This window comes from Rhopalosiphum padi, chromosome 2, assembly GCF_020882245.1.
Source record: "Rhopalosiphum padi isolate XX-2018 chromosome 2, ASM2088224v1, whole genome shotgun sequence".
Taxonomy (NCBI): domain Eukaryota; kingdom Metazoa; phylum Arthropoda; class Insecta; order Hemiptera; family Aphididae; genus Rhopalosiphum; species Rhopalosiphum padi.
The window spans coordinates 89,996,116-90,022,273 of record NC_083598.1 but is presented as its reverse complement, the minus strand read 5'-3'; the positions used below and the strand labels follow the sequence as shown (position 1 = coordinate 90,022,273).

Below are 26,158 nucleotides of genomic sequence, written 5' to 3'. Positions count from 1 at the left end.
TATTACTTTAATTCTGGCAGCAAGTTTCTCTCTTGAAGATAATTAACACTTTTTTCTTCATCAGATATCAAATATTTAAATGCCGATACAAACAACGCATTGATTTATTCATTATATTATTTTAATAAATGTAAAACTCGCAACGAAAAAAAAATATAGGAACACAACAATACAGCATAGACTAATAAAAAAAATATCTATAAGTAAGTTATCGTGGGTCTTACCGTCTTGGTAAATATTTATTAGTTATCACTCTGTTATCATAATGACTATTTAGCTATAATAATTATAACTTTATAACCAAGGTATTAAGTGAAAAATAAATACCTAGTAGCAATTATAGACTATATATATATAAGCAAATAGCAGTCACTATTATTTTCACTTTGATTTTTTTTTTGCCACAGTGATAAATGATGCTTTATATTTAATTATTTAACATCACTATAGCAGGGAGGTACCTATACTCATTTAACGTGAATGAAATTAGCCTCAATAGTCACCACTCGTCAGATCGACTCCAAATGGTTGTCACTGGTGTCAGTATTTTTAAAATTAATTGCAAATAATTGAAAATTGGGTTTTACAATTTGCAAATCGCTACGATTGCTACGAACGCCGCAAATCTAAAATTAATTTTGGTGGTGCTAAATGCACTCGATTACGTGAAGTAAGTACCTCTATATATATCGTGCTATCAACTTCGAGTCAGTGTCAATATTTTTTTTTGCTAATTACTAATTTGCAAATTGCGACAATATGCAAATATGCCACACCAATTTTTAAAATTTCATCTCTTTTTTTACGGAAATCCCATTTTCGTGTTGGGGGTGTTAATTTTAACATATAACTGTATTTTTTTTACACACGTTGAACGGTATAAAATGCGTAAAAATATTTAAAAAGTAACCAATAATAAATAATAGTAAACGGTATTTTGTGGTATAATGAACTGTAAAAATGTATTATTAATTGAAATGGCTGTGATTCAGTAAATTTTAGTTTCAGAGCCATGGTTAATAGAAAAAATTCAGTTCATCTGAATTTGGAACCGAAAACATAGGTTGCCAATTAAAAGAATGCAAGTTGTATTACGTATGCGCATAACAAGAGGGTTAATAATTTAAAATTAATCTAAAAATGTTTATTTATGTATCTACCGATAACTAGTTTGTAAAAAAAAATTTAATTTATTTTATTCCAATACAATCCAGCCGAGAAATTTAGTACCCAAAATTGGTGAACAAACGATATACAGAGTGCCCCGTGAGGATTTACCCATTGCATAATTTCCTGAAATAATTAATTAGAAAAAAAGAGTGGGCAAGTGGGTATCGCTTTGCTGTATAGTAGTATAGTAGAACACCCTCCACCTGCAAGAGCTGAGTACGAGGAAGCACCACCCTTGCAAAAATTCACTGAGGACGAACTAAAAATGGCAGTTCACCGCATGCCAAACAGTAAAGCCCCGGGACCAGATGAAATCCCAAACAAAGTGGTTAAATTAATGGCATCCAAAAGCCCTCAAATGTTCCTGAACACATTTAACCACTGCATTGAAACCGGCTACTTTCCAATGGCATGGAAATTTGCCACACTCGTCCTTCTAAGAAAGGGCGACAAACCACAGGACCAAACGTCAAGCTACAGACCAATTTGTCTGCTGAGCTGTGTGGGTAAGTTGTTCGAAAGACTGCTCTTTAATAGGCTGGAAGCCCATCTTTCAAGCACTAATGGGCTTTCCCCACAACAATTTGGTTTCCGCCGGGGTAAATCTACCGCGGACGCTATCGGCGAGGTACAAAGGATAGTCCGGAACACCTCAACTGCCCCATTCTGCAAGAAAGAATTATGTGTGTTGGTCACACTCGATGTGACCAACGCATTTAACACTGCATCCTGGGAAGCCATTGACAAGGCCTTAGTCAAGAAAAACGTCCCAGGCTACCTAATCCGGGTGATACGGAGCTACCTGTCCGATCGAAGCCTGCTATATGCAGGCACTAGCAGAGCATTGTCGAGTGGCGTGCCTCAAGGGTCCGTATTGGGGCCTATACTTTGGAACGTAATGTATGATGAGGTCTTCCAACTGGACCTTCCTCATAACGTGAACGTAGTCGGGTTCGCGGAAGATGTATCCCTAGTCGGTACTGGGAGAACTACTCCACTTCTCGAGTCCGCTATAAATTATGCGCTCTCGAAGGTAGCAGACTGGTTAAATGGCATCAGACTAAGTCTCGCTGCTCAGAAATCGGAAGCTGTCATGCTGTCTTCTCAGAAGGGCTGTGTGAGCCCATCGTTTAAGCTAGGGGACCAGGCCATCGAGGTGTAGCGATCCGTTAAGTACCTCGGTGTGCTAATGGACTCGTCCCTAACCTTTATCGAGCACGCAAAGTCAGCGGGTTAAAGGGCAATGAGAACAACCAATACATTGTTGAGGATACTCCCCAACATCGGTGGCCCCTCGCTCGCAAAAAGAAAACTACTGGCCGGTGTGGTACTTAGCCAGCTACTCTACGCAGCACCAGCTTGGGCCTCAGCAGTAGTCAAACGCGAGCACTGCCTAAAACACCTTAGGGCAGCCTACAGGAGGGCTGCTCTTAGAGTGACGATGGCATATCGTACAACGTCTTACGAAGCAGCTACCATGTTAAGCTCCATGACCTCCATCGACCTATTAGCTACGGAAAGGGAGAAGATTAGGAATTGCACCAGCACAGAGGAACGAGCAGAGGTCAGACAAAAAACCATCGGTGACTGGCAATCAATGGCAATCAACTGGTGGACACACCAGTTACTGCCCAACATCAGAAGCTGGACATATAGAAAACACGGGAATGTAAACCACTATATCACACAAGCGCTATCAGGTCATGGTTGCTTCGGTGACTACATAAATATAAGATCACGGGCACGCCGAAATGCATCATATGTGACCACCCAGTTGACAACCCGGAGCACACCAGTTTCTAGTGTGATGCGTGGTCTGCTAGGGGAATAAAACTCTACGCCGAGCTAGGAGAGCTGGGAGATAGTTTAACACCCGAGATAACATTGGCAGTAGGATGATGAAGGATAGGAAATCGCGGGATCTAATCGCAAACTTCCTGGAGTACATTATGGTAACCAAACTCAAGGAGGAGAGGACTTAGCAGCAATAGCTACTAATAACACTGTAGTTAAGTTAAAATCTGTAGACCGAAGGCCAAATCAGGAGGGTTAGAGGTACTCCATCAAATGTAAACCGTATGCCGGTTAGTTTAGGAGTCTCTGTAAATTGTTTATACTTATGCTTGAATAAACGAGGCTCTGCGGAGAGGCAGTGATGCGAGAGCGGCTCCTCTCCGTAGAGTATTTACAAAAAAAAAAAAATTACTATAGTAGAGGTTGAGAGTAGGTTACTATAATATATGTGTTAAATTTGAATGCAATGATAGGTATCATTGTATACGAAAAACGATTTTGAACGGATGCGGAGATGATTTTTCAGTCTAGGATATATTATATTATATTATTACCTATATTTAAATTGTAATATATTTTTCTCAAAGACTGGTGAAAGATTCAAGTTTCTACAACTTATACTTTTTAAATAACAATGAATATTTTAAATCGATTTATGATATATCGTAATTTTACGTGATTTCGTAAAAAATTAAATTTCATACGCTCATAACTACACTTTTTCTATATTGATGCTGGAGTTTTTTGTACAGTTATTTTAAGAAAAAGTTATGGAGAACCTTGTTATTTTATGAATTTTCAATTTCAAAATTACTTGCAAATTTTCGTGATTTTGACATATTTCATAAACATTTGAATTTTAAATGCTTATGAACAAAAATTGTGACTAACGATTTTTGATATAATTACTACGATAAGTCATAAGTAGCACTTATAATAAACTTTGTATTAAACTTTATAGATTTTTTGGATTACCAAACTTTTTTTATAGGCATTTCAATAGAAAAACGTATAAAAATCGAAAATTTCAATTGTCTATAAATAGCTTCAAAAAAGTCAAAATATTTTTAAAATTTAATCTCAAGTAAATAACGCTAATATAAACATTTGGTGAAAATTTAAAGTATTTACAATGATTCGTTTTTGTGTTATAGAAAAATAAAAAAAATAAATTTTGTCGAAAACTGATTATGCTTACAAATTCCCGTTTTTCCGTTACTTTTTTAGGGTTCTTCATAACGCTTTTGAAAACTACTGGAAATTTTTTACTTTTTAGCTCTTATAGTACCAACTAGATTCATTTTCTTTTTCAAAGAGGGACTAAAATCAAAAATTAAAGCACTGTTACTACTCCAATTTCCAAAACGTGATGACTGATGACAGACGAACAAAAAAAAAAAAAATACACATAATTATAAAATCAATACATTCATCACTCTGTTCAGAATCTAAAAATACTCTATAGATATACTTGACTAAATAAGTACAATTTGTAAATTAAGTATAGTTATTAATATAACACGATAACAGCTGTAGTAGCGATATCATAAAATTAAAATTTGCATGTTTCTTTTTTTTAGTTAAATATATTAATGTAACTATTAACTATTATATAATTTTCTATTTATAATTATATATTTATATGTATTCATTTTTGAGTCTCAAATTATTTTTGCAGAAATCACAAAAAAAAAATTGTATTAAATGCAGATTTCCGTTGTTTCCACAAAAATAAAAATCTTTTGCTATGATTGGTTAGTATGTGTGGTAATCTTTTGATATACCAGAGTGGTTATACATGTTTACCACACGATTAACCACGTTATCGTGTTGTATACACTATTCTATTTATACTAAAAATTAAATGTTCATGACGTGGCTTAAACTTGTATATATATGTAACCTTGGTTCACGTATACAGTGTTTATACCATAACCATATATACTGTTATTTAATAGGTTAGGTTCGTTGTTGTATTTTGTGATAAACCTTAAGAGGACGCGTCATCCAGAAAAATATGGTGAATATATTCGTATGATTCACAAAAATATAACAAAGCAAAGCCCAGGTATTTATAAAAATTATAATAAATATTAATTGAATTCATAGTTCATACAAATTATATACAAGTTATAAAGTACCCATGTACTTAAATGTACAATATATTTTAATTAATCAATAGAAAAAACATAAATGATTTAGAATTTAGATACATTATATAAATAAAAATTTAAATCTAAATAAAATTTAATTTTGGCTACTTATTTGGTAACTTATATTTTTAAGTTTTTATAAGTTATTTATATTTTATCTTATTTAACAGGACTAGTTGCCAAACGTTTTATGAAATATTCAACTGATAAAAAAAAGTTTAAGAAATAGACGAGCCTTTTTCTTATCAAAAGGAAAGTATAAAAATAAAAATTCAACATCAAAAGGCCCGGATGAAAATTATGGACTTGCAGAACCACTCGATGATTGTATGTCTGATGAAGAATTTGAAATTAAAAAAGTACAACATATTTTATCGATTACACTTTCTGAGTCATTTAGAAAATTGAAACTAAGAATCAAGCTAATAACCAAAAGTGGTTTGAAGAAAGACGAAAGCGTTTGACAGCCTCCAATTTTGGAAAAATATGAGATGCGACCTCAGACATCATGTAAAATAATGGTACATAATATAATTTATGGAAATGTGATTACCAACGCAACCGAATATGGTAAAATTACTGAACAAATAGCCATAAAAACCCTCACAGAAATTATTAAAAAACCAATAGCAAAATGTGGATTGTTTATCGACAGAATGGTTCCTTACCTAGCAGCGACTCCGGGTAACAATTTTTATATTTTTTTTTGATTATTGATTGTTATTATTTTTTCATACTATATTTAATAAAAATAAATAAATTTAACAAAAACTTTGATTTTAGATGAGCTAATCGGAGAGGATGCGATTTGTGAAATTAAATGTCCTTATTCTGTTAAAAATTACGAAAGTTTAGAAAAAGCGGTTTTTGATAAAAAGGTAGTATTTAACATGTTGTTGTGTATTATATAATATACTCATAGATATATATTTTTAAAATGTTATATTGATTTAGCTACCTTATATGAAAGTTGTAAACAATATATACACTTTAAAAGAAGAAAACCATTATTTTTATCAAATACAAGGGCAATTTACATATCACTGGTCGTCAAATATGTATTTTTTTTATTTACACATCAAAATGGACTCATCTTGAAGTTATAAGGTATGACGATGTATTTTGGGCTTCAAAAATGGAAGCGCATCTCAAATTGTAAGTATTGCAGTGCACATAGGACATAGGTACTTAATTTTACATTGAATCGTATATAATATTCATTCAATTTTATTTGTAGATTTTACGAAGAGTGCTTACTCAGAGAAATTATAGACCCTCAATATAGTAAAAGATTATTAAAAAGTGACATTATTGAGCCTCCACATATAATACAAAACATGAAAAATTAACAAGATAAAAAAAATATATAGTTCATATATATAATAAATTATATTTTTAGGTGTATTTATTTAAATGGAGAAATAATACATCCACACAAACAATATATGTTTTTCTAGAAATTATTATTATTTACATTTGTTTTTTATATTAATTGTCCACCATTAGTCAATTAGTAAATTTACTACAATGTGTATTATAAATAGGATATATTAAAAAATAACAGATTAACGTGAAAGACGAAACACGAAAATTTAATATTAATTCAATTGTGTTATTTTTATTTACTATATTTTAATATTTAGGTACTATATTGATTATTATTATTTTATTTTATTTTATTATAGAATAAATAGGTATCTTATTTTATTTGAATTAGAAGTAATAAAGGTATAAATACGAATCAAGCTATATTGTATTACAGTTTTTACGATCTATATTTTAGTGTATATACAAATGCTAGCAGTAACTTAATTTAAAAAATAGAAGGTGGGTACGTGGCGTGCGGTTATCAAGAAAATAGTACATCGCGACATATAAGTATTCAGAAGAACGTTCATATAATAATAAGCGACGTTCCCGAACGAGCAGACTGCGAATAGTGAGTGCTTGCAGATCGCGAAAACACCTAACAGCGCATTCTCTTGGACGTTGTATACGTTTCGCTTTGGGTGACACGTCCTCTTAAGCCTCATGTTATATTATGAAAACATAGAAAGCACATTTTATATTTAGTCAATTGCACTGTTCTATTTGTATTTTGTTCCCAATATGGTAGATTAGTAGGTACTTACGTCGGAGAATAAAATTATTGTTGTTGTGTTTTCCCTTAAATTACACAACGTAAAAGTTCCTTTTAAATTTATATACATTAATTTTATATCGCCAGATTACACTTTATAGTAGGTACCTACTACCATTGATTATAAATAGTATTTATAATCAATGCTACTACCTACCTTTCGAAATATATTGAACTCTTAGTATAGGTACCTGAACCTCAATGTATTATGTGTGGGTATACAAATACGTGTTTATTTATAAGGTTTGTATAATAATCCATATTATATTTATCTACCGGTTATACTCAGTTTTACTTTTACATAACTTATCACTGTTTAATACTTGGGTATATTATATTGAATTATAACTTTCTCAGAAATACATATTTCTTCACATCTAATTTATATTTTTTTGTGTTTTCCAGTATACTATAATATACCTACAATCTTACAACTTTTAATTCTCTCACGATCCTAGTAATAATATAATTTAATTTTTCTAAAAAAAAATTATCATCTACCTATACAAATTATTTGTTTTGTTATTACTTATTATATATATGTAAGCAGGTACCTATATTTAATTTGACAAGGACAAAGTTGTCATAATGTTTGCAGACCATTGAACTATAACTATAACTATTAGTCCACATATTATATATGATAAAATTGTTGAAATAAGTGGACAATAAATCTATTTGAACTAAGTAAGACTACTAAGTTTCATTGTATTCATCGGCAAGATCAGATCAAAATCTTCTTCAAAGTTTAAAATCAGAACTGTTCAACTGTTTATTGAAAGGTTTATCATAATATATTGATAAAAATAGTTATTTATATATTGGTATATAGAATAATATAAGAGAAATATTTTATAACCATAGATGTAATCAAAGGGGGGGCTTGGGTGGGCTTCACTGCTTCAGCCTTCCCAGAATTTTTGGGCAAATGTATGTGCTTATAAACATATTAGTATTTACTTTTATTTTGCTTACAATATTTTTTTTTATTACTTTATTTATATTTCCACAATCTGTTACATAAATTTTGAACAATAAGTGAAATTGATGAAATAGATAACTATGGCGTGAAGGACGGATTAAAGATACCTTCCAGTGAAGGCACTTTTACAGTTCAACGCTTACAATATAAAAAAATATAATGTTTCATGTAAACGAATAATAATTCAAGTCAGTTGTAAACATCAGTAAAAACAATAAATAATAATCTAATTAAAAAAAATTTGCTAAAAAACATTTTTAAGAATCTAGCCCCCCACTAATTTAAAGGACAAAGGACTAGTCACGCCTATGTTTATAGCAATAGAAAATATTTTTTCAATGTTTAAAAAGAATTTAAAATCTACCAACAACAAGTCGATGCCAAAAAGAATATATTTAAGTTCTGAAGAAAGTTAAAAAATAAACAGCTTCTTTATAACAGCTAGTTGCATTTTCTCCCACTAAATTTAATGAGTGAGTTGAGCAGGGAACAAACTTGGCCAATGAATTTGTTATTTTTATTCTAACATGTAATCCAGAATAACTACCCAATATGTTGCTCACATTGTTGTATGACTACTTCCTTAAATAGTTAAGATTAAAATTGTACATAGTGTTTGTCCTCGGTTTTTCATTGCTAATATTTGAACAATGTTTTAAAGAATTTTCATGTTTTTATATGAGTTCATCAGCTCTTTTCCAGTATAAAAATCCTTTTGAAGCAAATGAAGGTGAATTTATGTTGCCAAACAACGAGCACAGGAAAGTAAAGGTGTAATTTATTATAACACATTTACTTTCTGAATATGAAATGAAATTACATTTAATTAGATCGCCATTAGTAAGGCTTGTTTGTATTCCAATGATTTTTATTTCAAAAACTTAAAATTATATTTAAAATACCTAAGTTTGGGTTAAATTATTATATTGATGCTTCCAGGGAAGAAGGTCGTAAACGACATTTTGGCCGAAAATGAGTTAATAGCATCTTGGCATAAACGCCACGATTCTCTATCGATAGAGTCAACGATCGTATCGATACGATTTTTTTACGAATTACTATCGATTTTTAAATATTTTTCGTAAACGCCATTAATTATCAGGTGTGTAGTTCGGCGTAAACGACTATTAAATATGTCGATTACTCTTTTTTTCTTGTACCTGTCGATATGATGTTGTGAAATTATATTGAGAAATAATGGGCGTAAGCCCCATATTATCGTTTACAAGCTAATTTCTACCGTAATTATCAGTAAATTTTATAATTGTAAGTAGAATACACTAGAAACATGATCAATTAATAGATTTATACACAAATTATACTTGTAATATAGTATAATATACTTATGATATTCCTATAAAATAGGACAGAAAAATGTATTGTATTTTTATTTCGGCTCTCCTGTAAAATAACGAAAATGTCGTTGACCTTCTTCCCTGGAAGCGTCGATATTAGTTACTAAAACTTTAAGTTGTACTTATAGTAAGTTTTAGTAGATATTTTCTAAAGTTTTTTTTATGTTCGTTTGTAAAATTTAAATTATTTAAATTTGTAGAAAATCCATTTATACAAACATATTCAGATATTCTATAGTAAATTTATTTATTTTCCATAAAACAAGATCACATTTATAAAAAATAACAACTATTAACTTTGAGTTAATTTATTTTAAGCTATAAATACTATGATTTAATGACTGGTATATAAAAACATTAAGAAGACACTACAGGCACTGATATCTGACTAATTTTAAATGGTTATTTTATAAATGGTTAATTGGTTAATATATTTATATTAAAATAATATAGTTACCCAACACCAGTAACTATTTAAATATTAATAAAAAATTATTTACCCAGGATTATCATTAGACTCAAATAAAACTTCACAAATGTCTTTATTCTTAGATGGTACATCAGCATTTATCTCAGAAACACTATCAATTAAAAAATAATAATTTAATTGCAAATATAAAATAAATAAACTTTTAATTTACATTCTCATTTTTGTCTTAATATTTCCCCTATTTTTTGTAGAGTCATGCACTCATGCTCTTCAGAATTACTTATATTTCAACATTTGTCATTTGAATAATCCATATTAATTTTTATTTGCTTACTATGGCTTCACATCCCTAATTTTTCATCTGTATCTATTTCATAATAAAATACCTATAGTAATTTACTTACAAATATAAAATAACTAAATTTTTAATTTACTTTCAGTCTCAATATTTTCATAAATTTTTGCATTCATGCTGTCCAGAACCACTTATATTTGAATAATTCACGTTCATATTTATTTCTGTACCTATAGGTAGGTTTAATGTCTCCAATTCATCAAGAATCAATTTAATATTCTTATCCAAATTTATTATATTAATAAAAATTCAAATATTAGTTTAGAAATTAACCAGTTTTTATTAAATAAATAACTTTAACTAGTCAATTCGATACAAACATTGGGTCATTATAAAATTCAATAGTTATGAAAGACTGTAGTAGTGTAGTCTATAATAAGCATTGATTATAAAGGACTATGTGAAAGAAATAAAATATGATTTTGGCTTTAATATGATAACTAACGGTGGTAGTGATGGTACTAAATATCATGATTAATCATGCTAAATATAATATTTGTTTCGTTGATTCATCATCGAGGCCATAGATATCTGAAATACAGACATCTAAATTCTGTGACCGAGGCACTGCTTAAATCCAGACAGATAACCGCGTGACGTCACAAGATCACACGACGCGGTCTAGATTATTTATTTATATTTTTTGTTATTGTAATCAACAAGGTGGTTATACACACTATAGTACTATACAGTTAGTAGTATAATGTAATTTTTATAAATACATGATATTCTAATTAGGAATTCCGTTATAAATAACATCCTATATATTATTATAGTCACAACAATTAGCGGATGTATAAAAATACGAGTAGGTATTCTATTTTGGCAATTATGTTTTCATATAAAATAAACGTATTTGACGTATTCTATGTTGAGTGTTGATAAACGTGAAGCGATGATCAACTGCATTTTATGTTTACACGTCTTTATGACGGACGTATTTTTTCAACTTTTATATTTTCATCATCTGGATCCTGTTTTGCGATGTAAAGTAATGTATTATAATACAATAATCATTTTTATTTTATTTATTTATTGCCTATGTAGTATATACCTGTATATTTTATATAAACTTGAAATAGTTGTAAGTTTATGTTATATTATATTTTTATATTATAAGAAGTGTTCTCATATAGACAAAAAATTTTTTTAACAGTTTTTATTTGTTTTTGACAGTGTATTACAAATATTTAAATATGTCAATATTTTATAATATTTATGTACACATAGTTGATAGTTTTGAGCTCACTGTGGACGAAATTAAAATAGCTGATACTCAGAAAGGTACAAATGAACTAGAGATGAGAGTACAATTAGAGAGTGGTAATAACTAGTATATCCTTAAGGCCTTAAGTATACCTAAAATATGCATTTTGAAATCAAAAACAAGAATTGTTTTATTTATATAAGCACACTGAATACTGAATGTAACCAGGCCTGTCTTGAATTTTGGTCCTAAACACGCCTCGAGTCGTTCAAAAATGAATATTAATGATTGGTGTTTATGGAAAAAATTAACAATACAAAAACCTGTATAACGGAGATAAGCTCAGTGGCGAAACTAGAAAAAAAATTCGGGGGGAGAGGGGTTATATTTGTTATAAACAATTTACTTATTGGATAAACTTGTGAAATTCTATAGGAAAAGGTAAAATGACTATAAGTCCATTGATCATGTTCTAATGCAATTTGCTAACTAATATGTTTTTAAATGTGTATACTGTATACCGTATGCGTATGATACAAGTGTTTAAATTGTTAGATTTGTACGGATAATCATATTGTTATTCCATCATGACATTGTGTTGTAAATAAAATTCGGCAGAAATATCCTGAACAAGACGGTTGTTATGTTGATTAGAAACCATCTACATTAAAAATATTATAATAATATAATATATAATAAATAATTATATATTTCATTATTTCAATTTTTGTACCTAATATTAATGAGAACACTTCTTAGTTCTTATAGTTAAAAATTTATACATAAAGATAATAAGTAAATCCATTTTAATATATAGGATATAGGTTGCCTTTTTTATGTTATCGTAGTGCCCTATTAGTCTATGCAGTGGCAACCCAGGATTTTAGTACTGTGGGTCCGCCTCACTCACGAGAGGCCACCGTGTAGAAGGTATAAATCAACTATATGCATTACTAAGTCGGCAACTCGATCGCTGCGCTAGCGAATTACCTTATTTATATTATATTTTAATAACAACATTTAATATAACTATAAGAGATTGATAAGACAAAATCACAAAATAAGTTTTAAGTAAAATTTATAACTTACTTACAAACTTGGGTATTTTTGTTTGTTGCTCTAAAATTGATATTTAATTAACAAATTTACCTAGAATATTTAAATAATTTTGAACGCAGTAAGTGAGTTGTTTCCCAAGACCTACTTTATGTATTAGTTGATTCTCCGATCATAAATAGGTATGTACGAATTGATTTTCAGGTCATTAAGAGGTATGCGCGAGTGCTGAGTTGATTGTTGTACATCAATAGATATTGAGGTGTTAGAAGTGCAGTCGGAAACATAATTAAATGTAGGGGAAATGGGACTAGAAAATCCTTGAAAAACCGAGAAAACAACGTTTTTTGAGAGAAGTGATGTCACGGTATACTGGTTATCCTATTACCAAATACCAGTTTTTTTTTAAAAGTGTTTTACATTTTTACCTAACTACTATTTTTTTTTAATAATACATTTTTTAATAAATAATAAATTACAATATAATATAATAAATAATTGATAAATAAAAATTAAATGATTTTCAAAATATGAAAAAACTAAAAAAAACAACATATTTGAGAAACTTGTCAGCCATTTATATACATATTATTATTTTATTAGTTGTATACATATAGTGTTGTAGTATATTTATTTTATTTTAGTTTTTAAGAACTGTTTTCATTTTCACAGTAGAAACTAGAAGGTAGTTCTAAATTCTAATCCAATACAAAAATAATTCATATACATATAAAGTTATATTTTATTATAGGTAATATATAAAAATAAAAGTAAGTATAGTAAAGAATATTACAAATTACAATAATTAATTGTAAAAAAACAGACATGCCTTGTAAAAATGTTTAGAAATTTGAAAATTTGAAACACTGAATTGTTATTTGTTTGATTATTGTACTTCAATAAAAAAACTTTCCAGGATTAGTTGAAGGCTTGAACATACTTATAGTATCTAATTTGTCTACAAGTTTTAATTACCTAATGCGATGTAATGTTATATTTTTTTTTTATTCTTGCTTGTTTTTTTATATTCTGAACCTCTTGGCTTTTTTTTAGATCGAGATATAACATATAGTACTATAGTAGGTAGCTTATAGAAAAATAAAGGAATAAAAAAAAACTGATCACTAATTTTTATTGTAGAATGAATTATAAACACAAATATATTAGGTACTTATTACACGAGATAGCTAACATAATGTTACACATAGGTAGCCGATTGACAAAAACATTATAAAATTGGTCGACGCTGCTGGGAAATTATTTTTGGATATTATGTTATTTTGTCGGAATGGCGACATCCGAATTGTTTCCCATACCTGAAAAACTAAAAAGGCCTATTTAGGATTTTAGGGTTAGGGGCAACACATATTTTGCCCCCCTCCAAGTCAAAAAAAACTTGTTATAATTATTTATTAAAACCTCTATTGAAACTGCTAGGTATACAAAATAAATAAAAATAAAATTTTTTTTTCCTTGATTCAGATTCAGAAGTAGCAAAATCATTAGATATTTTTTCAAAATCTAATGAAGTTGTAATTTCACCCTTTTGAAATATAATATAATAATGAATATAATGTATATAATATAATATAATATATTATATTATAATTCATCCACACATATTTTAATTTTTAAACTCAACATAAATTTCAAGGGCTTATATTAGATAAACGTCGTTCACGACGCCATTAATCGGGACCCAACTAACGGAACTATTGATTTGGCTCCCAAACACAAGTAATCAATATTTTTACATATTGAATTGGGTTCTAAAATATATGCATTGAGTGGGCTCCCTCGACATTTATTTTATAAGTCCATTGGTTATCAAAATTGTTCGAAAATAAATTCAATTAGGTATACGTAAAAAAATGTAAAATACAAATATTACATTTTATAGTCAATCAAAATTGATCGAAAATAAATTTTAATATACATAATCTGAATTTGACTGTCTATAAATTGTATTTTTTCTTGAATATTGTTTTTGTGTGGTCTTTCTACACTGGAGCTTCTTATAATAATTTCAGTATCCATACATCCAAGAAATTATAAATATTTAAGTGCGTAGTGCCTAACCTAATTGGGAATTCAATTTTGAGTAAAAATATTCACATAAATTAATAGTAAGACAGACACTACTGCCTTTTTTGCTCAATTAGAGGTGGAAATAAAGAATTATTATCAATATAATTTTCAACGTTATAGGATTAACGATTAGATAATTGCAAGCAGTTATCCGGCACTGTGTCGCTAAAAATATTAAAGTTGCGTATTTTTTCAATTTTTATATTTTGAGAACCATTCGTTGAAAATTATATTGGGAGCCAATTCAAGGGTCGCCCCAATTAGTATAGTAGATACCTGAAAAACTCCCGGACCCAACTATACAGTGGCGAAGCGAACTATTTTAACACAAGGCTCAAAGATTTTAGTCTACCCACCCACCCAATGAATCACGGACGAAAAGTCAATAGACAAAAAGACCGTTTTAAAAAAAGTTGGACAAAAAATCCTAGTATATTATTAGGGTCGGACAAAATTAATATTTATTTTAAATATTTAAAAATTTAAAAATGTTTGTACACATATAATACTATTATATTTTCATATAACTAACAAAAATATGACGGAAATCCACTATAGTTAGGTTTCTATATTCTATAGTAATTTTGTATGTAGGGTGAAATACTCGCATTTAATCATACTATGTTAACTATGTTGTAAAAAATTAAGTCATAACTGTAAAATTATTCTGTATTCCCTTCCGGTACTGCGAATTTCCACTATTTCACTGCCAGGGAAGACTTGCACGAGGAGAAAGGAAATAGTTTGCCAAATAATTCCTCAAAGTAGTCGCTGAAGAACCCTCGTGATATATCTCGTATTTGTATGTTGGTCGGTACTCCCGCTCTCTCGTTCATTTGTGCTGTGTCTCGTGGGGTCTGTACTCAATTCCTTCTCGTTTCCGTACGAAATTGTGAAGGATGCAGGCAAATTTTATTATATCATTCACTGTTGTTGGATCACGACATTGTATGGACCCATTCAACACTGCAAACTTGTCTGCTGCCATACGCCCATACCAAACACACATTCAATAGATTTTCTTCCACGGCTCAATCTATAATTAAATATTCTCTTCGTATTATCGAGGCTTTTACTTGAATAGGGTCTCAATAAGTTTTGAGACAGTGGAAACGCTTCATCTCCGACAAAGTAGTAAGGAGATGGAGTGTTACTTTCATCTCTGTTAGGTTAGGTTAACCTGTTACGCGATCTCAGCTTTATTAGAAGACATTTTTCAAACTTTGACAACCCAGAATGCCTTTCTGTACTCTACAACTCCCATATAAATCACTCTTGGAGTACGGAGTTGTTGTCTGGTATCCTTACACAATGAGTAATACGCAGAAACTTGATAGAGTCCAAAATCACTTCCTAAGTTTCGCAGGGCACAGCCTAACTATTGCGCATCCTCCTCATGACTATATAGTAAAATTAAAGATTTGTTTAAATTCAAGTCACTCTCTGAATGTCGCATTAATTGTAGTTGCTTTATTCGATCATTGATTGATGGTAAGTTCGACGCACCTCGTTTATTGAAACGACTGAGCATTCGCATCCCTGGTAATAACCGTAATAAAGATTCTTTTATTACCTGTAGGCCGTAGAAATTTTACAAAAAATGCACCCCTAACAAGAATTATGTCTATATTTAATAAAAACCAATAATTTTGTACTTAGACACACCCATATTTCCTCTTAAATTTAACACAATTATATTATTACTATATTTACGTATATTTGTTATAATCTAAATATTTTGTTTTGCAATATTTTTATCTATACTATTATAAAAGCCGTTGGGCGTTAATTAATATATATATATATATATATATATATATATATATATATATATATATAAATAAATAAATAAAAATAAAAAAATTCATATAAACTATCGTTTACATCACTTAATAATTTTTCTATTAACATAATATTTATTTAAAAGATAATACGGATTTTGAAATTATTACTAATATCGAAATTACTGTAATCAATGTCATCAATGATATTTTACCATTTTCAATGCATTCGGCGTGGTTTTTTTTTCCATTTTTCACAAAATATTTATCGTCACATACAAAAGGAAGGATTAACGATCAACGGATCAAGTATATTGAAGATCAAAAATTCAACATACTTTTTTGACATTTACCAGCATTGGCTTTCTTTCCAGTTTCTAAAGTACGTATACACCACGAAAGTGAATAAATACATTAATATCATTATAATACATTTTTATATATTTTCCTAATAATTAATAAATATATATATAATATGTTTATTATTATTATTCAAACTGTCCAAAGAGATGTTTGGCAGTTTCATTATCATTACATTTATATGTTAACCTAACCTAACCTGTTATTATATATATATATTGTTACCAATGTTACCCTCATCCCGTACCAGCGTGAGTCGTCGTAACCGACCGCCATACATCGCAGGAGTTAACCTAACCTAACCTAACCAATAGAGAAATTTAAAAATAACGATTCCGGAATAGGACGAACATCAAAATTGTTTTTTGGCTTATCCTTATTATTGCCCGAAGAAGTAAGCGATTGCTATACTAATGATATGATATCATTAAAACCGATTAATGGAACACTTGAAGAAGTCTTTGATTGCATATTATTAGAAAATTATATTGAAAAGATAGCTCATTTCCACCAACAACGTGGGGCGTGAGCTGAGTATACCAAGAGTATAGAACGAACAACTAGTAGCTGTCAATAATTTCACAGCAAATTCAACAGTTGCTTCTATTCCGTACACACAAACGGCAAACATCTTTAAATTCATAGATTAAAAGAAGTCCAAATTAAAACATATTATGTAAAATTGCGAAGTACAGAGAAACTACAAAATCTTAAATCTAAAAGTAAGGAAATATATATAAAAACAGAAATGGACAAATTTAATATGAAATAAATAGATTAGAATTTATAAAAAATGTTGGTTATACAGCCCTCTTAATATATTATAGACCTTATAAATTTATTACCGTTTCTTGCAAAGATACTAGAGAAAATAATTCTCAAACGGATATTAGGTAGTACCAAGCATTAGTGAACATAAAATACACCCAATCATAAATTCGGCTTCCGCCAATCGCATTCCACTATCCATCAAGCACAATAGGATAGGTGATGAAATTTCTTATTCCCTCGAGAAAAAAGTTATTCCATTTGTGTTTTTCTCGATATTTCATTAGCGTTTGACAAAATATGGCATAAATGGCCTACTATTTAAACTTCAACATTTTTAAACTCCCCCCTACTATCTATTCATAAAATCGTACTTAACTGACCGCAATTCTTAAGTATGTTATGGTTCTGCTGTTTCAAATATAGCCCCAATAAAAGCCGGTATTCCTTAAGGTGGTATACTTTCTCTAACTTTGTATAACATATACGCCTCCAATCAACCAACCACATCTAACACATTAATGGCAAAATATGCAGATAACAAAGCTATAATTTTTATCAATCCACTACCCAGAGCCTCTGATACCATCTAAAAATTTACCGGCATCTTATGGACCAATAGTACATTAACTGAAGATTCAAAATCAACCAAAATAAATTCAATCACATTAAAATAACTCTAAAAATGGCTGTATGTTCTAATGTTTCTCTTTATGAAATCTAAATCTCCTTTTCTCAAACTGTAAGTACCTTGGACTTTTATTAGATCGTCGCCTAATATGGGCTCAACACATTAGGCCATAAAGGCACAGCCAATAATCGTCTACGCATGCTAAGCACACAACTGAACAAAAATAAACACACAAATCTTAAAATCAAATTAGTAAAATACAAACCCCTCTTAAAACCCATATAGACGTATGGGCTCCAGCTCTGGGATAGTGAAAAAAAATGGAACATACAAAAAATATTCACTTTTCAAAATATTTCCCTAAGAAAAATAACTAACGCCCCCTCATGTTTCTAATCTCGTACTCCAGAATAACTTAAAAATATCTTTTTCTTTTTTTTCCGCTTGAAACATAGCACCGGGTGGGAACTGTTGATCAAAATACTGCCACCCAGCTCTACATCGTTTATTACTATAATTACTTATTTAATAATATGTATAGAATTACATAATACGAGAGCCCATGGGCGTGTCTAGATATTTTTACGGTGGGGGGGGGGGGTGTCAATATTTTTCCGCATAAATAATATAATATTTATACAATTTATTTATTTTTATTTTTTATACAATTTAACCACACGTTACCATGTTGTGTACAAGAAATAAATAATTTAAAGTTCGGTGGAAAATTCGTGGTGAACGGACTCAATCATAAAAATAACGTATACACAATAATTTATAGTATAAATTAAATGTCCATGACATGGTTTAAACTTATATGTATGTAACCTTGGTTAACATTAACAGTATTTATACCATGATCATATATATTGTTACCTGACAGGTTAGGTACATTGTTGTATTCTGTGATAAAACCACATGTTATATGAAAACACATTTCATGTTCCTTCTGTTTCACTGTTCTATTTGTTCCTAACATGGTCTAAGTTACCACTATATCCACAGTGTATGTTCGTGTAGTCGTAAATAAAAATCCTTTGCCGTGATTGGTTGATATATATATATATATTAAGCTTTTGATATACCAAAGTGGTTATACAGTTTAACCACATGTTACCGTGTTGTTGATCTTAGCTCTAAATTTTTCGTGTACAAGGAATAAATAATTTCAAAAGTTCTGTGGAAAATTCGTTGTGAACGGACTCAATCCTAAAAATAACGAATACACAATTTATAGTATAAATTAAATGTCCAAGACATGGTTTAAACTTGTCTGTGTGTAACCTTGGTTCACATTAACAGTATTTATACCATGATCATATATATTGTTACCTGACAGGTTACATTGTTGGTGTACATTGTTGTATTCTGTGATAAAACCACATGTTATATGAAAACACATTTCATGTTCCTTCTGTTTCACTGTTCTATTTGTTCCTAACATGGTCGCTTAGTGCTAACTGCACACAGTTATTTTTGTTATACTCGTGTTTTTACTTAAATTGCACACTGTAAAATCTCCTTGTAAATTTAAATACATTAATTTAATATCGCCATTTTCACTTTATGATAATCCATTTCATCTACCATTTATAGGTACACAGTTTTACTTTACATAACTAATCACTGTTTAAAACTTAGGTAGACTATTATTGTGACCATAATTATTTAATCCTAAAGTAGGAACTTAAGAATTGCAAATACTTTAAATTTTAAATTATTTTTTATTTATCAATAAAACCAGACAATTGCTAAACATTACTACATATTTTAAGATGTTTATATTTTTATTTCGTCCAGTGAAATGATAAAATAAAAGTATAATTCAAATTTAATAATTGCAAGATGCAAGATGCAAAAACAACACAATCCCCCCCCCACCAATTTTTGGTCACATTATAATTATAATGAATTAAAACTTTCTCAGAAATACATATTTCTTCACATCTCAAATCTATGTTTTATTGTGTTTCCAGTATACTATAATAATTGCTATTACTACCAACAAATTATTCAAATTAATATCGCTATTAATAACATAATTTAATTTTTATTAAAAAAAATTATCAACTTCCTATAAAAATGTATTTGTTTTGTTATTATTACTTTAATTTAATTTGACAAGGACAAAGTTATAGTTTTTTAATTTTTAGTGTCATGTTTGAAAACCATTAAATTATTACTTCACATATTATATGTTATAAACTTGTTGAAATAGGTGGGCAATGAAACTATTTTAACCAAGACTACCATGTTTCATCGTACTCCATCGGCAGGATCAAATCAAAATCTTCACCAAAGTTTAAAATCTGAACTATTTATTAAAAGGTATATCATATATTTATAAGAATATAGTTGTTTATTTAATAATATATAGAAAAATATAAGAGAAATATTTTAAATCAATAGAACATTTTTGTAATTATTTGAGAGAGTGTTTTTATATGTTAATGATAACTAAAATGATTATAAAACAGAAATAAATGGATAATGTTAAATATTACTAGGAATTTTTTTTTTTAATTTTTTTTTTTATATCATAGATACAATTTATTTAAAGTTAAAATACTAAAACACACTTTAAATAAATGTTTTCATTATCTTGAAAAGAAGTTTTACAAAAAAAATTGGTTAAGCAGGTCAAATGTACAAACATTAGCAACCATCAATGATAGGTTACACATAAACATTTTCATTTTATTTATGGCAGACCAAAGAATAGTTTTACAAAAATAAAAAATTGTATAAATGGGTACAATTAGCATAGCAATCCCTATCACCTAAACGATAGGCTATACATAAAAGGTAACTATCATATTTGAATGCATCATGTTCACAGAATTCAAAAAATAATACTGTACCAATAGAAAAGTTAAGAATGAATATTAATTACCATTATAAATTCTAAGCGAGCAAATCAGTGGTATAATATAATTCAATGATAGAAACAATCAAGTTTTTCAATAATAGAAAAGTCAATAATCAAGAGGTTGCAACAATCAAGAGATTCACTCAAAAAAACCTCTTGGATAATTTAGTATATTGTTACACTCAATAAAACTCACATCATTCAATATTCGGTAGATATTTAGCTCTTAAATTAATGAGTATTATTAGACATTTCATAAAAGAAATATAATAATACATAGGTACAACAATATATAAAAAATAGAATAGCATACTTACTATATACAATTGGTACTTCAATATCTTTTATAAATCTATAATTATTAAAATTTATTATAAGTTATTTTAAATTCATACATTTAAAAAAAAATTTAAATTGATTTTTGAAAAAATAGTATTTTTAAATATCTGTACAGGTAAGGAATAATAATAATAATAATAGTAAAAAAAATAGATCGTGCGACTTATAATGCAATCTAATATTATGAATTATTTAAATGCAAATACTTTGAAATTATGAGTGAGAAGTAAGAAAAATGTAATCGAATAGGATAGGTAAGATAGATAATTAATCTTATTAAGTATATTGTATATTATAAGAACCTAGTATTTACTAATTTACATTCAACTATTTAATATTATAGAGTTTAGACATCAGTCAATTTAATTATGATAGAATCACCCGCCGAATAATTTTGAGTACAGTTTTGATAAACAAAATTATTTAAAATTTGAACAAATGCTTATAAGAAAATATTGTAATTTGTGATTGTGAGTGTATAATTTTAGATATTTTTAATTGATTAATATAATTGTATTACATTTTCAAAATTTTATCTTAAAAAAGAAAAAAATTGTAGCAAACATTACATAAATAAAAATTGTAAATACCGATATGGATAATTAATGGATATTAATGCAAATTTTAGGTTTCTACAGCTATTCATTTTCAAAATAAACAATTGTGATTAAATTAGAATTTGGTTTTGTGTTTAAATTCTAGGTTTTATTAAGTTTTTTGGTTATTTTGTTAAGCACTGGAAATTGTTTCTTTTTGTTTATCTAAGTACCAACCAGATTGAACTTCATGAAATGATTTAGGTGAGTGATGATAGAGGGGAATTTATTGTGATTTAGGCTGTGAGATGAGCTAGCTTGTTTTAATTTTATTTTAGAATATACAGGTATTCAAAAATGTATGATTTTCTGATTTTTATTATTTCTTAATATGAAAATTTTATTTTATAACCATTGTCCATCATGTATTTTTGTATTTTTAATATTACTGATAGAACTGAAAGATTGTAAGGATGATGTCTTGGATTTGATGTTTGCCATACGATTAAGGATTTTTATTATAGCTGAAGATTCTACTGTTTAGATTGAGTTGGAGGTGGGAAGTTTGATCATGAATTCAGTGTTTGTCTAACATGATGGGACCAGAAGCATTTTTGACCAAATATTGAAATGTAATACCAAAAATTTTAACAGTATTATTGGGTATTTTTTATTCAACCATTTTTATGTTTAGAAGATTTTGATTTTGATATTAATTATCTGCCTGTGTTCAAATGTTTTGCTCATAGTATTATGTTTGTAAACATTGTTCAAATGTAGATTGTCATATTAAAACAAAGGTTTAAAAAGTACTTTTTAACTCCAAAACAGTTATAATAACAATAATAATTTAATTTAAATTAACGTATTATATAATAATTAGGTAATCAAATACTTTCTTGAAATATATTGTGTATACTTATGTGTATGAATTAAAATATAAAAACTTGTTGTATGAGTGAAATATTTCTCATTATATTAAAATTAATTATATGTAGTTATAATTATAATTATCCCTTTTTCTATAATGGTATTTTTTTTTTTTTTTTAAGACCACACTATGTAAAATAGAAGTTAAAGTCAAAATTCAAGATATGCAATATATTATTTAACTCTAAAGAACTTTTGACAAGGTGTGTAAAGGATGATACCAGTATAAAACAAAATCTTTATTATAATCAATCACTTTATATCAATTGAAGTCGCATCATTTAGGAGAAAGACATGTCAAAATATGTGATAAGTGTGAAGTGTTTTCTCAAGCGGGAAATTTAAAACAGCATATAACAACATATTCAAAAGAAAAGTCATATAAATGTGATATCCGTAGTAAACGATTTACTAGACTGGCTAATTTAAAAACCCATACAATGATACATACTGGAGAAAAGCCACATAAATGTGCAATCTGTAAAAAAGAATTTTCTACAAGAACAAATTTAATATCACATACAAGGACACATACAAGAGAGAAGCCATATAAATGTGAAATCTGTAAAAAAGAGTTTTCTACAAAAGCACATTTAATATCACATATAAGAACACATACAGGGGAAACACCATATAAATGTGATATCTGTGGTAAATTGTTTGCTGTAGCTGAAACACTAAAAAGGCATATAAGGACACATACAGGAGAAAAGCCATATAAATGTGATATCTGTGATAAATTGTTTTCTCAAACTGCAACACTAAATAGGCATATAAGGACACATAGTGAAGATAAGCCTTATATATGTGATAATTGTCCTAAAGGGTTTTCTACAAAAACAAATTTAATAGTGCATAAAAGGAAACATAATAAAAAAAAACCATTTAAATGTGCAATTTGTAAAAAAGAGTTTATTACAAGAGCAAATTTAATATCGCATACAAGGACACATACTGGAGAAAGGCCATATAAATGTGATATCTGTAATAAATTGTTTTCTCAAACTGGTACACTAAATAGGCATATAAGAACACATAGTGGAGAAAAGCCATTTATATGTGATATTTGTGATAAAGCGTTTGCTTCAAAATCAAATTTGATAATGCATATAAGGAAACATACTGGATTAAAACCGTTTAAATGTGCAATCTGTAAAAAACAGTTTTCTACAAGAGCAAATTCAATATCACATACAAGGACACATACAAGAGAAAGGCCATATAAATGTGATATCTGTAATAAATTGTTTTCTTCAAAATTAAATTTGATAGTGCATATAAGGAAACATACAGGGAAAACACCATATAAATGTGATATCTGTGGTAAATTGTTTGCTGTAGCTGAAACACTAAAAAGGCATATAAGGACACATACAGGTTATAAGCCATAAAAATGTGATTTCTGTGATGGAAGGTTTTATTGTGCAGCAAATTAAAAAAAATATATTAGGACACATCCTGGATTATACTGACTAATTGGCCAATTATTTTCAAACACAAATATTTGTTTATTCGATTCACACCAGTTAATGGAGTCGTTTGAAAATTAGATATAAATAAATAAAATATGTACATACATTATAAAAACGTGTTATACATTATATATATAATATATGTTGCTACCAGTATTTTGTTCTTATTGTGGGTATAAATCAAATAATTATACAAAATGTATTAGAAATAACATTGTTTTTAATAATAAAAAATTGTATTATATAGAAATCTGTGATTTAATATTAGGTGCCATCATTTGGTAATAAAGTTTACAGATAATAATATTAATTAAGTATGTTTAATACTGAATATATTTTATTTTAACTGAGACTGACTGTATCTTTTGTTGATTAAATATTTAAATATTAAACATATCAACCAATTTTTACTGATTTTTTTTATGTTGATATATTAATTTTGAAAATGATATTTTAGCATCAAATGGTGTAGTTGAAACAGAAAACAATTTTTGTTTTGGTGATTTAATTAATTGATTACTAACTAAAATTGTATATGTATCTGATAAATATATACTACAATAAAACATTCTATAAGTATCCATAATTATTTATTATTTTAAATAGAAGTTTAGATTTATAAATTTCTTGTTACCAATAGTCAGTAATGATACAATCGAGGTTTATTAACTTGTAATTGATGAAGGTTTAGACTTATTGAAAATGTATTAGAGTATAGTTATAGAATTTGAAGTTGGTGTACTATGTTTTCAGTTATTTTAGCTCAACCGTATTGTTTCATTTATATTGAACAATCAATAGTTTATTTGATGATGGTATTTATGTTTTAAAATAATACAATTCTTGAACTTAGAATTTGAACGATTATATATTTCTATATGTATGTGAAACAATAAATCAAGATCTGTTAATGAAACATGTATTTAAATTTATCACAACTGTGTTTTTACTGCATTTATTGTATGTTTTGAAGTAAAAATAACTCTTAGAACTTGCATTATGATGAACACAATAAGATTTTTATGGACATTTTTAACCACCGTATATTAAAAGGATCTTTTTATTTTAAATATGTAAAGTAATAGTTACAAATAGGATGCTTACAAAAAAAAAAATTCTTAGTATAAGGGGTAATAGGTATACACTATGTTGTATTTGTATTACTTGTAAACTATCGTAAAAATAGCATGTAAAAAACACTTTGGATTATGAATATATGAAAAGAAAACACTATTTAAAATTGAAAATTAAGAATTACAAGAGCAAGATATTATTAACGAATTAAAATTTGATTAATTGATTTTTAGTGGTAAGACTTTATGGTGTATCATTGTTGGTGTGTGGTTGGGATAAAACTGGTCTTAAACTTTGTCAATGTAATCCATCTAGTACACCGAAGGCTAGGTCATTGTGAATAAATTATGTTGCAATTTTTTGCAAACTCACCAAATATCATACTACTAAACGGCATGTAAGAATTTGGGTTTTTTTAACACCCAAAAACTACCCTCAAACCAAGGGGAACACTTGATTTGTGACCTATAAGCCACACTGCGTCATGACCCTAAGGTCAAGTCGGTGGAACTTATAGACTTTGTACACGCAGTGGTCACTGAAGACAAAAGATTAAATAAAAGAAAGGGAAATAAATTATTCTAAATATAAGAATAATAATTTTAATGTAATCACGAGACTAAAAACATGGTACAGATTGGAAATAATAATACAATTTAAAATTATAT

General features: G+C 28.4%; 3 protein-coding genes across 3 annotated transcripts; all 3 read left to right on the top strand.

The window, feature by feature from the left end:
- Positions 1–2,413: 2,413 nt before the first annotated feature.
- On the top strand, positions 2,414–3,001 carry LOC132919138 (uncharacterized). Its single transcript, XM_060980482.1, has one exon. The coding sequence runs from the start codon at positions 2,414–2,416 to the stop codon at positions 2,999–3,001; it is 588 nt and encodes a 195-aa protein (XP_060836465.1).
- A 2,583-nt stretch (positions 3,002–5,584) lies between these two features.
- On the top strand, positions 5,585–6,608 carry LOC132919262 (uncharacterized). The gene is given in 5 exon segments (XM_060980681.1): positions 5,585–5,801; positions 5,901–5,995; positions 6,072–6,149; positions 6,151–6,272; positions 6,355–6,608. Coding segments are annotated over 5 exon segments (600 nt in total). The 5' UTR covers positions 5,585–5,608; the 3' UTR covers positions 6,467–6,608.
- Positions 6,609–23,114: 16,506 nt separating this feature from the next.
- Positions 23,115–24,379, top strand: LOC132922861 (zinc finger protein 568-like). The gene has a single exon (XM_060986580.1). It carries the CDS (start codon positions 23,385–23,387, stop codon positions 24,333–24,335), a length of 951 nt encoding a protein of 316 aa, XP_060842563.1. The 5' UTR covers positions 23,115–23,384; the 3' UTR covers positions 24,336–24,379.
- The last annotated feature ends 1,779 nt before the right edge of the window (positions 24,380–26,158 follow it).